A 15,310-nucleotide genomic window follows, 5' to 3' on the forward strand; every position below is an offset into this window, starting at 1 on the left:
CACAGAGAAATGTTAACCCGGGTACGGCGGTTTCCGAAATATAAATGTAAGACTTGTGAAAAATGAGCATGTATTCGATATTTAGTCGCACTAGTGACAGTGACAGAGAAAAGTAGAAAAGAATTGAAAATGTCTGAAATTGAAGCTGAAGTGACACCAGCATCTGTAGAATCCCAGAGCATGGCTACACCAGCCAAGAAGGAAAAGAAAGCAAAGGCTCCAAAACCAGCTAAGGCTGCAAAACCCAAAGGGGATAAAAAGGTCAAGGCACCAGCAAACCACCCAAAATACACGGAAATGATCACCAAATCCATTGCTGACCTGAAAGAACGTGGGGGATCTAGCCGTCAGGCCATTCTCAAATACATAATGGCCAATTTCCAGGTTGGTAATGATGCCAAAGTTGTGAATATGCATCTTAAGCAAGCTTTGAAGCGTTGCCTTGCAAATGGAATTGTTATAAATCCCAAAGGTACTGGCGTAACTGGTTCTTTCAAGCTTGCAAAGCCTGTCAAGGCCGAAAATTCCAAGGCTGTAAAGCCTGCCAAGCCCAAAGCTAAGAAAACTTCAGTCAAGAAAACAACCAAACCTATTGCAGTGAAAAAGTCAACTTCAGCCAAAAAGGCTACCAAGCCAATGGCTGGTAGCAAGAAACCTGTAAAGGTTTTCAAGAAACCCACTGTTGCCAAAAAAGCAGTAGCAGCAAAGAAATCAACACCCAAGAAGGGGCCGTCAGTCAAGAAAGCTCCCGCCAAGAAAGTAGCATCTAAAAAGTCAGTAGCTAAGAAACCAGCTAAAAAGTAATGTGTGCAATAAGTTATCCTGCAGTATCAAACAGCCCTTTTCAGGGCTATCAAAGCAAATGCTCGAAACTTTCTGTTCAGAAAGTTATAATGCTATAAACACAAACTTAAATATTTTTGCTTAATTTCTTTTTTCAAATCTTTGACAAAAAAGAAAAGGTTTGATTCAAAAAATTGAAAGACAAAGGTATTTGAACTGTCCAATGGAATTGAGCCCGAAAATATATGAAGACGATTTGGACATAAATACACTGTTCAATCACCTTCTATCATAGATAACTGGTAAAGTGCCGCCACTGAAATATATTGAATGACACGCCATCTTTTCGGAAATCAGAAAGCGACGCCTTCAAATTGCGGTGGCGGAGGTTCCAATCCCGACTAGGCTGATCAATGATAACCAATATGATTATATCAATCAAAAATAATAACAGATTAAAAGTAATTATACAAGAGTAAAATGATATAATTAAATTATGTTTTTGCTTAAGACAATATAACTTCTTTTTTTTTTTGAACAGATTCATGAAGGAAGTGTAAATCATGAGAGTTGAAGTTTCATTCCAACTAGGCTTATAAATAGTAGTACTATTTTACAGGAAAATAACACAAACATAAATATTTTTGCTTAATTTCTTTTTCCAAATCTTTGACAAAAAAGAAAAGGTTTGATACAAAAAATTTAGACTCTAAAAATGACTGTTTTTGTTGGTATTGTTTTCTTTTTTAACAATACAAGACATGAATCGCAATCTTTGCAAAAACAAAACAGAAGGAACACAGATTACCTAAAAATGACTCGCTAGCCTCTGAGCAGAAATTGTTCGCCCAGGTAGAGCGGTTCCCTGAATATACGTTAACAACTGACGTTGATTAAAGTCAGTTGTTGTCGCGGCGCTCTTGAAGGAGCAAGTACTTTGGTGTTATTGATGTTACTGATAGACAAAGCTAGTTGGAACTGTAAATTGAAGTTGAGGCCGAAAACATTTGAAGGGACTTTGAACATAGACCAATCAAAGACTAACTTTAAAGTTAGTCTTTGATCTAAGACAGTTGCTTAGGCGGCGCTATTGAAGGAACGAGTAGACTTTTGCTATAGATGCTATTGAAAGACCAAGGCAATTTGAACTGTACCATGGAGTTGGGCCCGACAACATATGAAGAGGATTTGGATGTGGACACATCAAAGACTAATTTTAAAGTAAGTAAGTTTGATTTAAGTCAGCTATTTGTGCGGCGCTATTGAAGGAACAAGCAGATTTGCGGTGTTGATGCTATTAAAAGACAAAGGTATTTGAACTGTCCAATGGAGTTGAGCCCGAAAATATATGAAGACGATTTGGACATAATAAACACTGTTCAATCACCTTTTATCATAAATTACTGGTAAAGTGCCGCCAATGAAATATATTGAATGACACGCCATCTTTTCGGAAATCAGAAATGAGTGTGAGTCAACTGTTGTTTTGGCGTAGCTGATGAACCAATAAGTAAAGTCAAAAATTGTGACTTGTGATAAAAGTGACATTATAAGCTCCCAGATCAAGGCGATGCCCCATGGATGGGCTGAAATACCAATTCCGGCATAGGAGAATTAATCATTTAAAACTGTATGTTTCTTGGTGGCTTTCAACTTGATTTAATTGCCGGAATGGTCAACTAAAATATCTTGGGGGCTTATAATGTCACTTTGGTTACAATTTTTGACTTTATTTATTGGCTTAGATAAATGTGAGTCAAGTGTTGTGGCTTTGTTCAATTTTCGCCTTCATTTAGTGGCTTATCAGCTAAACCAAAACAGTTGACTCGCATTTATTTATTACCGATAGATGGAAATCAAGGAGATGTCCAACTTAGTCTCTTCTTTTTTCTTATAAAAGATATAATCAGCTTGGCGCTATTAGAATAAGGAACCGAGTTTGTTAAAGGATATTATTTTAGTTTGAAAAAAAAGAATCATAATAATAAAAAAAAATTAAAAAAATTAAAAAAAAAAAAAAAAAAAAAAAAAAAAAAAAAAAAAAAAAAAATGCCAACAGCACCCGGTGTTCCCAGGCGGTCACCCATCCAAGTACTGACCGGGCCCGACGTTGTGTGACTTCCAGGATCTGACGAGACTGGGTACTTTCAACGTGGTATGGCCGTTGGCTGAGAGATTTTGTAACAAAATAATTGTTGCTCCACAAACTGAAAAGAAATTAAATGCCAAGTTTTAGAGTCATGGACCAAGGTTGACAAATATTTTAAAAAGAATCAAAATATGTTTATTAATTCCTTTTTCTTAAAAAAAAAAAAAAAACCTTCATTCCTTCTGAAACAGACCGACAAGCCCCCCAAAATGTTTCTACCTTTGAGATGACTACCCTATGGCTTCCTAGGCTAGTTTAGATCCGTCGAATTAGAGGGTCTTTGAATTGGCTCTCGGTCATTTTTAAAAAGAGTTTCCTCGATTTTTGTGTATAATCTATTGGATTTTAAGGTGAAAATGAGCTTCCTTTCCTTCAATAAATTCTTATGCTTTGTAACGAGATGAATGTGAAAGTAAACTTTATTAATTGAAACACAAGGGCAAGCCTCGAATATATATTTAGATTATGTTGGGGTGTAATTTAACGATTTTTAAGGAAAATATCTCCCCCGCCTCCAGTAAATTCTTGCCCTTTGTTACTAGAAAGTTTTCCTATTCACATTTTTAGCATCCTTAATTTCATAGCTTTTTCCTTTCCCGGGGTGGTTACATGCTATAGAGTGATTCAATCAATTTGTAGCCCTTAAAAGGGCTGTTGGTTAATTTGGGGTAGGTCTTGGAGCTAAAATTAGATTCATTTAGGCCTTTGCCGGTTTTTCAGTCTTCTTTGGTAGAAGGACTGCTTGAATATTGGGCAAAACGCCTCCTTGGGCAATGGTAACTCCCGACAGTAGCTTGTTCAGTTCTTCATCGTTTCTAATGGCTAGCTGAAGGTGACGAGGAATGATACGAGTTTTTTTGTTATCTCGTGCAGCATTACCTGCAAGCTCAAGGACCTCGGCAGCCAAATACTCCATCACCGCTGCAAGGTAAACGGGTGCCCCTGCACCAACTCGCTCCGCATAGTTGCCCTTTCTTAGAAGACGGTGGATCCTTCCCACTGGGAATTGGAGACCTGCCCTGTTTGAACGGGACTTTGCCTTTCCCTTCACTTTTCCACCTTTTCCTCTTCCTGACATGGTTTCTAGATTACAAAATTCACTTGGACTCTTCTTAATAACGAACAAATTGAAAATGATGTCTATTCTTGAAAGCGCAAACAATTTATACTCCGGCTAGCGAACTGAGTTCCTCTGATAAAAGAATTTTGCGCGAACTCTAGTTGGTATATAATCGGGTCCAAGTTTGTAAACGCTATTCATTTGACAATTAGACTTCGCTAAGGTATCACTTAACCATGGCTCCAAAAACTTCAGGAAAAGCAGCAAAGAAAGCTGGTAAGGCGCAGAAAAATATCAGTAAAACTGATAAGAAAAGGAAACGAAAGAGGAAGGAAAGCTACGCCATTTACATTTACAAAGTTCTCAAGCAAGTGCATCCCGACACTGGTGTTTCTAGCAAGGCAATGAGCATCATGAATAGCTTTGTCAATGATATCTTTGAAAGGATTGCTGCGGAAGCCTCTCGTCTAGCTCACTACAACAAGAGGTCCACCATCACTAGCAGAGAGGTTCAAACTGCTGTGAGGCTGCTCCTACCCGGAGAACTTGCCAAGCACGCTGTTAGTGAAGGCACTAAAGCTGTAACAAAGTACACAAGCTCCAAATAAGGGGGTTTCTCCCCTCTATTAGCGCCCAATCAGCCGGGCCCTCCCAAACAGCCCTTTTAAGGGCTAACACCTTATTTCAAATGCTCTACTCTCAAATTGCTTTCATTACTCCTGGCTTTGATTTGCGAAATCTTGGGTAAGCCATGCTAAACCACAATTCAAAAACAATAAAAAGGTTCCCTGTTTCGAAGGCAGGTCTCAATTTCCTTATTGTATAGAAAGTAATATCTATCGGCGAATAGTTAAAGAGAATAGATTAGGGGGCCTCGACTTTTTCATGACATTCCATCGGTAAACATTTTTAAGGGTCCGTGGGCCCCCATTGGGAGCTGTTTCATTTTTTTGGATTTATTAGGCTGGCCTAAATTGGCTTTTCGGGTGTTTTCTTTTCATTAAATGTTTTGGATCTTGTTGAATGCTACGCTGAATCCATGACTCATTTTTACAATAATTTGACGTATATCTGAAATAATTTCGACCTTTTTGTTTTGGTTATTTTGCCCGTAGTGTTTTTTGTTGTTTTATGTCCGTTGATTTTGAATTAAAATCGAATAGTTGTGGGCATCAAGCCATGGCTAATTGCCTTTCCTTTTCATTAGATAGTTTGAATTTTGTTTAATGTCACGCCGAATCTTATAACTCATTTTTAAAATAATTCTGCCTCCTCGAGTCATACCTTCTTTTTTTCACCAAACACTACGCTGTTTAACGTAATTTCGCCTGTTTTGTTTAAACCATTTAGTGGCCCTTAAAAGGGCCGTTGGTTAAGATGCAATTGCGGTGAACTAGGGTACTTAAGCTCTCTCGCCACGGATTCGACGGGCAAGTTGAATATCTTTGGGCATGATGGTCACCCTCTTGGCGTGAATAGCACACAAGTTGGTATCCTCAAAAAGTCCAACTAAATAGGCCTCGCTGGCTTCTTGTAGTGCCATCACAGCCGAACTCTGGAACCTCAAGTCAGTTTTGAAATCTTGGGCAATCTCTCGCACAAGTCTCTGAAAGGGCAATTTCCTTATTAAGAGTTCGGTACTCTTTTGATAGCGACGAATTTCTCTCAGGGCTACGGTTCCGGGCCTGTATCTGTGCGGTTTTTTTACCCCTCCGGTAGCAGGAGCCGACTTACGTGCTGCCTTGGTCGCAAGCTGCTTTCTAGGTGCCTTTCCGCCCGTTGATTTTCTCGCAGTTTGTTTCGTCCTAGCCATAATAATAGTTTGCCTCTCTTTAAAAGAATGAACAAAGGAACCAATGCCTAGTGGCTTTATTTATACGGAGCATCAGCCGCGCGACAGAGCTAGAGTTTGTCGGGAAAGCACTTGGTGGTATAAAATAAAGCGGGCTTTGAAGAAAATTCCTTAGTTTGACAAAAACTTTACAGCTGTTGACGACGCTATCGAATTCAATATGACAGGAAGAGGAAAAGGAGGAAAGGGGCTTGGAAAAGGAGGCGCAAAACGTCATCGCAAAGTTCTTCGTGATAATATCCAGGGTATTACAAAGCCAGCTATCAGAAGACTGGCTCGCCGCGGTGGTGTAAAACGTATATCTGGCCTAATTTACGAGGAAACCAGAGGTGTTCTTAAAGTTTTTCTCGAAAATGTTATTCGTGATGCTGTCACCTACACAGAACATGCCAAGAGAAAGACAGTAACTGCAATGGATGTAGTCTACGCTCTGAAGCGTCAAGGTCGTACATTGTATGGCTTTGGTGGTTAATGGTTTCCAAATGCGTTTTCAACTGTCCCCCTACCCAACGGCCTTTTTAAAGGCCACCAAATCTTTTTAAACACTTTAGCTCAAGTTTTTGAGCCTTTTCTTTGTTGTGCCTTCAAAATTTTGGTAAATACTTTTCTTTTTTCGTCTCAGGCGTTATATCTGTTTAGAAATATGCAAACAAATTTTACTGCATTAGGCTTTTCATTGCATATTTGAATAAAGTTGCGTATTCTCGCCATGGAATTCTTCAAAGAAATAACTGTTGCTATTTAACGGCACAAGCCTATTCTTTCATGTTTGAATGAAGATAGTAGGAACGGAGGAATAAATGTGTTCCTACTCTTGCTAAATTGCCGCTGGACCTTACAATTTGGACAAAAGTATTGCATTAGTTATTTGCAGTTAATAAACAAGTATGAATTTATTTAGCTGGTCGTTGCGGTTTTTTTTTTTTTTTTTTTTTTTTTCTTTGATTTCTAATGTTTGTTTTTAAGCAAAAACTGGAGAATATACTGTAGAAAGGGACATTTTTCCCGTTTAAAACAATTCCTTTATAAGTGGAACATATATTAAAAGTTTCAGATAGCCTGAGATCGAAACAAATAAAAGTGACTTTATTTGCGATTATATAGCAACAATTCGTTATGCGTTTGTAACTTTTGCAAAAACTTTTTACAAATTTGTGTTTTAGCCTTTTGCGGTTTTCTTTTTGTTTATTTATGGTTTCTAATGTTTGTTTTTAAGCAAAAACTCGACAATGTACTGTAAAAAGGGACATTTTTCCCGTTTAAAACAATTCCTTTTTTGTGTAGAACGTATATTAAACTTTGTTAAGTTTTAATGTCTTTTATTAAAGCCTTTGTTTCGAAAAAAGAAAAGAAAATGCATCCGAGTTGCTTTGACTCATCTTTGGCTGAACAATGTCGTGCTAAAGGGATTCTGATAAAAAAAAAAAAAAAAAAAAAAAAAAAAAAAAAAAAAAAGAAGAAGAAGAAAAACAAATCTAGAGATGCTTGTTTTTAGAAGCCTCCTTATATCCTCCTTGTACTACCACTAATAGAGGTTTCAATACCAAAATATAAAAGGCAGACATTCCTTACTTGCTTATTCGTATAAATATAATGATTGTAAATGTGTCATATACTTCTTTTTTTTAAGATTAGGCAAATTTATTATTTCTATTGTTCGCTATTAAACAAACTCAAAAATATAGTGCAAAAAGGGACATTTCTCAGGTTACAAATAATTTAGTTTTAGGTGGTATGTATATTGAACTTTTATATAGGCTGTGATTAAAACAAATAAAAACGGTTCATTTCCACTCCTCCCCCCCCCTCCCTTGGCATTTCGGAAACCTTAAAACGTAATTCTTGTCTTTCTAAATATAATATTAGAATTAAATGAAATTCATTTTCATTGGAATACGAGTTTGACACTTTGAGCCTCCAATTTAGGTGTCATTTCTTTTTGCTTTATCTTCTGTGTTTTTAGTTAGAGTTTCGGAATTAATTTCAATAAGATTTTGCAAAGACACATGCATATATGTTACATTGTCTGAAAGCACTTGTACTGGATTTCACTAATAAAAAATAAAAAGTGGACATCGTGGATCTAAATTCCTAGCAAAAAGGTGTTTATTGAAATTGAACACTAGTTTTGACGGATTTCCACTATTCTCTGCCCCTTTGCTGGCAAATTACAATGGATGAAGCAATGAAAAAAATGTCTAACTATAGAAAAATGACCTGTCCATCCTTTAGTATAGGTTTTGTTCCTCAAAAGCTTACCTCCTAGTCAAAAATTCGAATAAAGCCATTTCAAACAAACACAAGCATGGCCCAAATTCCTTAGCTCGCGCACACAGAGAAATGTTAACCCGGGTACGGCGGTTTCCGAAATATAATTGTAAGACTTGTGAAAAATGAGCATGTATTCGATATTTAGTCGCACTAGTGACAGTGACAGAGAAAAGTAGAAAAGAATTGAAAATGTCTGAAATTGAAGCTGAAGTGACACCAGCATCTGTAGAATCCCAGAGCATGGCTACACCAGCCAAGAAGGAAAAGAAAGCAAAGGCTCCAAAACCAGCTAAGGCTGCAAAACCCAAAGGGGATAAAAAGGTCAAGGCACCAGCAAACCACCCAAAATACACGGAAATGATCACCAAATCCATTGCTGACCTGAAAGAACGTGGGGGATCTAGCCGTCAGGCCATTCTCAAATACATAATGGCCAATTTCCAGGTTGGTAATGATGCCAAAGTTGTGAATATGCATCTTAAGCAAGCTTTGAAGCGTTGCCTTGCAAATGGAATTGTTATAAATCCCAAAGGTACTGGCGTAACTGGTTCTTTCAAGCTTGCAAAGCCTGTCAAGGCCGAAAATTCCAAGGCTGTAAAGCCTGCCAAGCCCAAAGCTAAGAAAACTTCAGTCAAGAAAACAACCAAACCTATTGCAGTGAAAAAGTCAACTTCAGCCAAAAAGGCTACCAAGCCAATGGCTGGTAGCAAGAAACCTGTAAAGGTTTTCAAGAAACCCACTGTTGCCAAAAAAGCAGTAGCAGCAAAGAAATCAACACCCAAGAAGGGGCCGTCAGTCAAGAAAGCTCCCGCCAAGAAAGTAGCATCTAAAAAGTCAGTAGCTAAGAAACCAGCTAAAAAGTAATGTGTGCAATAAGTTATCCTGCAGTATCAAACAGCCCTTTTCAGGGCTATCAAAGCAAATGCTCGAAACTTTCTGTTCAGAAAGTTATAATGCTATAAACACAAACTTAAATATTTTTGCTTAATTTCTTTTTTCAAATCTTTGACAAAAAAGAAAAGGTTTGATTCAAAAAATTGAAAGACAAAGGTATTTGAACTGTCCAATGGAATTGAGCCCGAAAATATATGAAGACGATTTGGACATAAATACACTGTTCAATCACCTTCTATCATAGATAACTGGTAAAGTGCCGCCACTGAAATATATTGAATGACACGCCATCTTTTCGGAAATCAGAAAGCGACGCCTTCAAATTGCGGTGGCGGAGGTTCCAATCCCGACTAGGCTGATCAATGATAACTAATATGATTATATCAATCAAAAATAATAACAGATTAAAAGTAATTATACAAGAGTAAAATGATATAATTAAATTATGTTTTTGCTTAAGACAATATAACTTCTTTTTTTTTTTGAACAGATTCATGAAGGAAGTGTAAATCATGAGAGTTGAAGTTTCATTCCAACTAGGCTTATAAATAGTAGTACTATTTTACAGGAAAATAACACAAACATAAATATTTTTGCTTAATTTCTTTTTCCAAATCTTTGACAAAAAAGAAAAGGTTTGATACAAAAAATTTAGACTCTAAAAATGACTGTTTTTGTTGGTATTGTTTTCTTTTTTAACAATACAAGACATGAATCGCAATCTTTGCAAAAACAAAACAGAAGGAACACAGATTACCTAAAAATGACTCGCTAGCCTCTGAGCAGAAATTGTTCGCCCAGGTAGAGCGGTTCCCTGAATATACGTTAAAAGATAGTCTTTGATTAAAGTCAGTTGTTGTCGCGGCGCTCTTGAAGGAGCAAGTACTTTGGTGTTATTGATGTTACTGATAGACAAAGCTAGTTGGAACTGTAAATTGAAGTTGAGGCCGAAAACATTTGAAGGGACTTTGAACATAGACCAATCAAAGACTAACTTTAAAGTTAGTCTTTGATCTAAGACAGTTGCTTAGGCGGCGCTATTGAAGGAACGAGTAGACTTTTGCTATAGATGCTATTGAAAGACCAAGGCAATTTGAACTGTACCATGGAGTTGGGCCCGACAACATATGAAGAGGATTTGGATGTGGACACATCAAAGACTAATTTTAAAGTAAGTAAGTTTGATTTAAGTCAGCTATTTGTGCGGCGCTATTGAAGGAACAAGCAGATTTGCGGTGTTGATGCTATTAAAAGACAAAGGTATTTGAACTGTCCAATGGAGTTGAGCCCGAAAATATATGAAGACGATTTGGACATAATAAACACTGTTCAATCACCTTTTATCATAAATTACTGGTAAAGTGCCGCCACTGAAATATATTGAATGACACGCCATCTTTTCGGAAATCAGAAATGAGTGTGAGTCAACTGTTGTTTTGGCGTAGCTGATGAACCAATAAGTAAAGTCAAAAATTGTGACTTGTGATAAAAGTGACATTATAAGCTCCCAGATCAAGGCGATGCCCCATGGATGGGCTGAAATACCAATTCCGGCATAGGAAAATTAATCATTTAAAACTGTATGTTTCTTGGTGGCTTTCAACTTGATTTAATTGCCGGAATGGTCAACTAAAATATCTTGGGGGCTTATAATGTCACTTTGGTTACAATTTTTGACTTTATTTATTGGCTTAGATAAATGTGAGTCAAGTGTTGTGGCTTTGTTCAATTTTCGCCTTCATTTAGTGGCTTATCAGCTAAACCAAAACAGTTGACTCGCATTTATTTATTACCGATAGATGGAAATCAAGGAGATGTCCAACTTAGTCTCTTCTTTTTTCTTATAAAAGATATAATCAGCTTGGCGCTATTAGAATAAGGAACCGAGTTTGTTAAAGGATATTATTTTAGTTTGAAAAAAAAGAATCATAATAATAAAAAAAAATTAAAAAAAAAAAAAAAAAAAAAAAAAAAAAAAAAAAAAAAAAAAAATGCCAACAGCACCCGGTGTTCCCAGGCGGTCACCCATCCAAGTACTGACCGGGCCCGACGTTGTGTGACTTCCAGGATCTGACGAGACTGGGTACTTTCAACGTGGTATGGCCGTTGGCTGAGAGATTTTGTAACAAAATAATTGTTGCTCCACAAACTGAAAAGAAATTAAATGCCAAATTTTAGAGTCATGGACCAAGGTTGACAAATATTTTAAAAAGAATCAAAATATGTTTATTAATTCCTTTTTCTTAAAAAAAAAAAAAAAAAAACCTTCATTCCTTCTGAAACAGACCGACAAGCCCCCCAAAATGTTTCTACCTTTGAGATGACTACCCTATGGCTTCCTAGGCTAGTTTAGATCCGTCGAATTAGAGGGTCTTTGAATTGGCTCTCGGTCATTTTTAAAAACAGTTTCCTCGATTTTTGTGTATAATCTATTGGATTTTAAGGTGAAAATGAGCTTCCTTTCCTTCAATAAATTCTTATGCTTTGTAACGAGATGAATGTGAAAGCAAACTGTATTAATTGAAACACAAGGGCAAGCCTCGAATATATATTTAGATTATGTTGGGGTATAATTTAACGATTTTTAAGGAAAATATCTCCCCCACCTCCAGTAAATTCTTGCCCTTTGTTACTAGAAAGTTTTCCTATTCACATTTTTAGCATCCTTAATTTCATAGCTTTTTCCTTTCCCGGGGTGGTTACATGCTATAGAGTGATTCAATCAATTTGTAGCCCTTAAAAGGGCTGTTGGTTAATTTGGGGTAGGTCTTGGAGCTAAAATTAGATTCATTTAGGCCTTTGCCGGTTTTTCAGTCTTCTTTGGTAGAAGGACTGCTTGAATATTGGGCAAAACGCCTCCTTGGGCAATGGTAACTCCCGACAGTAGCTTGTTCAGTTCTTCATCGTTTCTAATGGCTAGCTGAAGGTGACGAGGAATGATACGAGTTTTTTTGTTATCTCGTGCAGCATTACCTGCAAGCTCAAGGACCTCGGCAGCCAAATACTCCATCACCGCTGCAAGGTAAACGGGTGCCCCTGCACCAACTCGCTCCGCATAGTTGCCCTTTCTTAGAAGACGGTGGATCCTTCCCACTGGGAATTGGAGACCTGCCCTGTTTGAACGGGACTTTGCCTTTCCCTTCACTTTTCCACCTTTTCCTCTTCCTGACATGGTTTCTAGATTACAAAATTCACTTGGACTCTTCTTAATAACGAACAAATTGAAAATGATGTCTATTCTTGAAAGCGCAAACAATTTATACTCCGGCTAGCGAACTGAGTTCCTCTGATAAAAGAATTGTGCGCGAACTCTAGTTGGTATATAATCGGGTCCAAGTTTGTAAACGCTATTCATTTGACAATTAGACTTCGCTAAGGTATCACTTAACCATGGCTCCAAAAACTTCAGGAAAAGCAGCAAAGAAAGCTGGTAAGGCGCAGAAAAATATCAGTAAAACTGATAAGAAAAGGAAACGAAAGAGGAAGGAAAGCTACGCCATTTACATTTACAAAGTTCTCAAGCAAGTGCATCCCGACACTGGTGTTTCTAGCAAGGCAATGAGCATCATGAATAGCTTTGTCAATGATATCTTTGAAAGGATTGCTGCGGAAGCCTCTCGTCTAGCTCACTACAACAAGAGGTCCACCATCACTAGCAGAGAGGTTCAAACTGCTGTGAGGCTGCTCCTACCCGGAGAACTTGCCAAGCACGCTGTTAGTGAAGGCACTAAAGCTGTAACAAAGTACACAAGCTCCAAATAAGGGGGTTTCTCCCCTCTATTAGCGCCCAATCAGCCGGGCCCTCCCAAACAGCCCTTTTAAGGGCTAACACCTTATTTCAAATGCTCTACTCTCAAATTGCTTTCATTACTCCTGTGCTCTGATTTGCGAAATCTTGGGTAAGCCATGCTAAACCACAATTCAAAAACAATAAAAAGGTTCCCTGTTTCGAAGGCAGGTCTCAATTTCCTTATTGTATAGAAAGTAATATCTATCGGCGAATAGTTAAAGAGAATAGATTAGGGGGCCTCGACTTTTTCATGACATTCCATCGGTAAACATTTTTAAGGGTCCGTGGGCCCCCATTGGGAGCTGTTTCATTTTTTTGGATTTATTAGGCTGGCCTAAATTGGCTTTTCGGGTGTTTTCTTTTCATTAGATGTTTTGGATCTTGTTGAATGCTACGCTGAATCCATGACTCATTTTTACAATAATTTGACGTATATCTGAAATAATTTCGACCTTTTTGTTTTGGTTATTTTGCCCGTAGTGTTTTTTGTTGTTTTATGTCCGTTGATTTTGAATTAAAATCGAATAGTTGTGGGCATCAAGCCATGGCTAATTGCCTTTCCTTTTCATTAGATAGTTTGAATTTTGTTTAATGTCACGCCGAATCTTATAACTCATTTTTAAAATAATTCTGCCTCCTCGAGTCATACCTTCTTTTTTTCACCAAACACTACGCTGTTTAACGTAATTTCGCCTGTTTTGTTTAAACCATTTAGTGGCCCTTAAAAGGGCCGTTGGTTAAGATGCAATTGCGGTGAACTAGGGTACTTAAGCTCTCTCGCCACGGATTCGACGGGCAAGTTGAATATCTTTGGGCATGATGGTCACCCTCTTGGCGTGAATAGCACACAAGTTGGTATCCTCAAAAAGTCCAACTAAATAGGCCTCGCTGGCTTCTTGTAGTGCCATCACAGCCGAACTCTGGAACCTCAAGTCAGTTTTGAAATCTTGGGCAATCTCTCGCACAAGTCTCTGAAAGGGCAATTTCCTTATTAAGAGTTCGGTACTCTTTTGATAGCGACGAATTTCTCTCAGGGCTACGGTTCCGGGCCTGTATCTGTGCGGTTTTTTTACCCCTCCGGTAGCAGGAGCCGACTTACGTGCTGCCTTGGTCGCAAGCTGCTTTCTAGGTGCCTTTCCGCCCGTTGATTTTCTCGCAGTTTGTTTCGTCCTAGCCATAATAATAGTTTGCCTCTCTTTAAAAGAATGAACAAAGGAACCAATGCCTAGTGGCTTTATTTATACGGAGCATCAGCCGCGCGACAGAGCTAGAGTTTGTCGGGAAAGCACTTGGTGGTATAAAATAAAGCGGGCTTTGAAGAAAATTCCTTAGTTTGACAAAAACTTTACAGCTGTTGACGACGCTATCGAATTCAATATGACAGGAAGAGGAAAAGGAGGAAAGGGGCTTGGAAAAGGAGGCGCAAAACGTCATCGCAAAGTTCTTCGTGATAATATCCAGGGTATTACAAAGCCAGCTATCAGAAGACTGGCTCGCCGCGGTGGTGTAAAACGTATATCTGGCCTAATTTACGAGGAAACCAGAGGTGTTCTTAAAGTTTTTCTCGAAAATGTTATTCGTGATGCTGTCACCTACACAGAACATGCCAAGAGAAAGACAGTAACTGCAATGGATGTAGTCTACGCTCTGAAGCGTCAAGGTCGTACATTGTATGGCTTTGGTGGTTAATGGTTTCCAAATGCGTTTTCAACTGTCCCCCTACCCAACGGCCTTTTTAAAGGCCACCAAATCTTTTTAAACACTTTTTAGCTCAAGTTTTTGAGCCTTCAAAATTTTGGTAAATACTTTTCTTTTTTCGTCTCAGGCGTTATATCTGTTTAGAAATATGCAAACAAATTTTACTGCATTAGGCTTTTCATTGCATATTTGAATAAAGTTGCGTATTCTCGCCATGGAATTCTTCAAAGAAATAACTGTTGCTATTTAACGGCACAAGCCTATTCTTTCATGTTTGAATGAAGATAGTAGGAACGGAGGAATAAATGTGTTCCTACTCTTGCTAAATTGCCGCTGGACCTTACAATTTGGACAAAAGTATTGCATTAGTTATTTGCAGTTAATAAACAAGTATGAATTTATTTAGCTGGTCGTTGCGGTTTTTTTTTTTTTTTTTTTTTTTTCTTTGATTTCTAATGTTTGTTTTTAAGCAAAAACTGGAAAATATACTGTAGAAAGGGACATTTTTCCCGTTTAAAACAATTCCTTTATAAGTGGAACATATATTAAAAGTTTCAGATAGCCTGAGATCGAAACAAATAAAAGTGACTTTATTTGCGATTATATAGCAACAATTCGTTATGCGTTTGTAACTTTTGCAAAAACTTTTTACAAATTTGTGTTTTAGCCTTTTGCGGTTTTCTTTTTGTTTATTTATGGTTTCTAATGTTTGTTTTTAAGCAAAAACTCGACAATGTACTGTAAAAAGGGACATTTTTCCCGTTTAAAACAATTCCTTTTTTGTGTAGAACGTATATTAAACTTTGTTAAGTT

At 37.7% G+C, this 15,310-nt stretch overlaps 7 protein-coding genes and 2 non-coding genes across 9 annotated transcripts in view; 7 read left to right on the plus strand and 2 right to left on the minus strand.

Moving 5' to 3' along the window:
- Positions 1-15,310, plus strand: part of LOC136038948 (uncharacterized) — a 470,704-nt gene that overhangs the window by 141,559 nt on the left and 313,835 nt on the right. The gene's annotated exons all lie outside the window — the stretch shown is intronic.
- On the plus strand, positions 81-863 carry LOC136038938 (histone H1-delta-like). Its single transcript, XM_065722445.1, has one exon. The coding sequence runs from the start codon at positions 130-132 to the stop codon at positions 802-804; it is 675 nt and encodes a 224-aa protein (XP_065578517.1). The 5' UTR covers positions 81-129; the 3' UTR covers positions 805-863.
- Positions 2,834-2,952, minus strand: LOC136039018 (5S ribosomal RNA). The gene has a single exon (XR_010620351.1). It is a non-coding gene; the product is annotated as a 5S ribosomal RNA (ribosomal RNA).
- On the plus strand, positions 4,184-4,667 carry LOC136038940 (histone H2B). The gene has a single exon (XM_065722447.1). The coding sequence runs from the start codon at positions 4,229-4,231 to the stop codon at positions 4,598-4,600; it is 372 nt and encodes a 123-aa protein (XP_065578519.1). The 5' UTR covers positions 4,184-4,228; the 3' UTR covers positions 4,601-4,667.
- Positions 5,947-6,369, plus strand: LOC136038942 (histone H4). Its single transcript, XM_065722448.1, has one exon. The coding sequence runs from the start codon at positions 6,005-6,007 to the stop codon at positions 6,314-6,316; it is 312 nt and encodes a 103-aa protein (XP_065578520.1). The 5' UTR covers positions 5,947-6,004; the 3' UTR covers positions 6,317-6,369.
- Positions 8,250-9,023, plus strand: LOC136038937 (histone H1-delta-like). Its single transcript, XM_065722444.1, has one exon. It carries the CDS (start codon positions 8,305-8,307, stop codon positions 8,977-8,979), a length of 675 nt encoding a protein of 224 aa, XP_065578516.1. The 5' UTR covers positions 8,250-8,304; the 3' UTR covers positions 8,980-9,023.
- On the minus strand, positions 11,002-11,120 carry LOC136039019 (5S ribosomal RNA). The gene has a single exon (XR_010620352.1). It is a non-coding gene; the product is annotated as a 5S ribosomal RNA (ribosomal RNA).
- LOC136038939 (histone H2B) lies at positions 12,354-12,838 on the plus strand. Its single transcript, XM_065722446.1, has one exon. The coding sequence runs from the start codon at positions 12,400-12,402 to the stop codon at positions 12,769-12,771; it is 372 nt and encodes a 123-aa protein (XP_065578518.1). The 5' UTR covers positions 12,354-12,399; the 3' UTR covers positions 12,772-12,838.
- On the plus strand, positions 14,119-14,541 carry LOC136038943 (histone H4). The gene has a single exon (XM_065722449.1). It carries the CDS (start codon positions 14,177-14,179, stop codon positions 14,486-14,488), a length of 312 nt encoding a protein of 103 aa, XP_065578521.1. The 5' UTR covers positions 14,119-14,176; the 3' UTR covers positions 14,489-14,541.

The sequence above is a fragment of the Artemia franciscana genome, chromosome 18 (genome assembly GCF_032884065.1).
Source record: "Artemia franciscana chromosome 18, ASM3288406v1, whole genome shotgun sequence".
NCBI lineage: Eukaryota > Metazoa > Arthropoda > Branchiopoda > Anostraca > Artemiidae > Artemia > Artemia franciscana.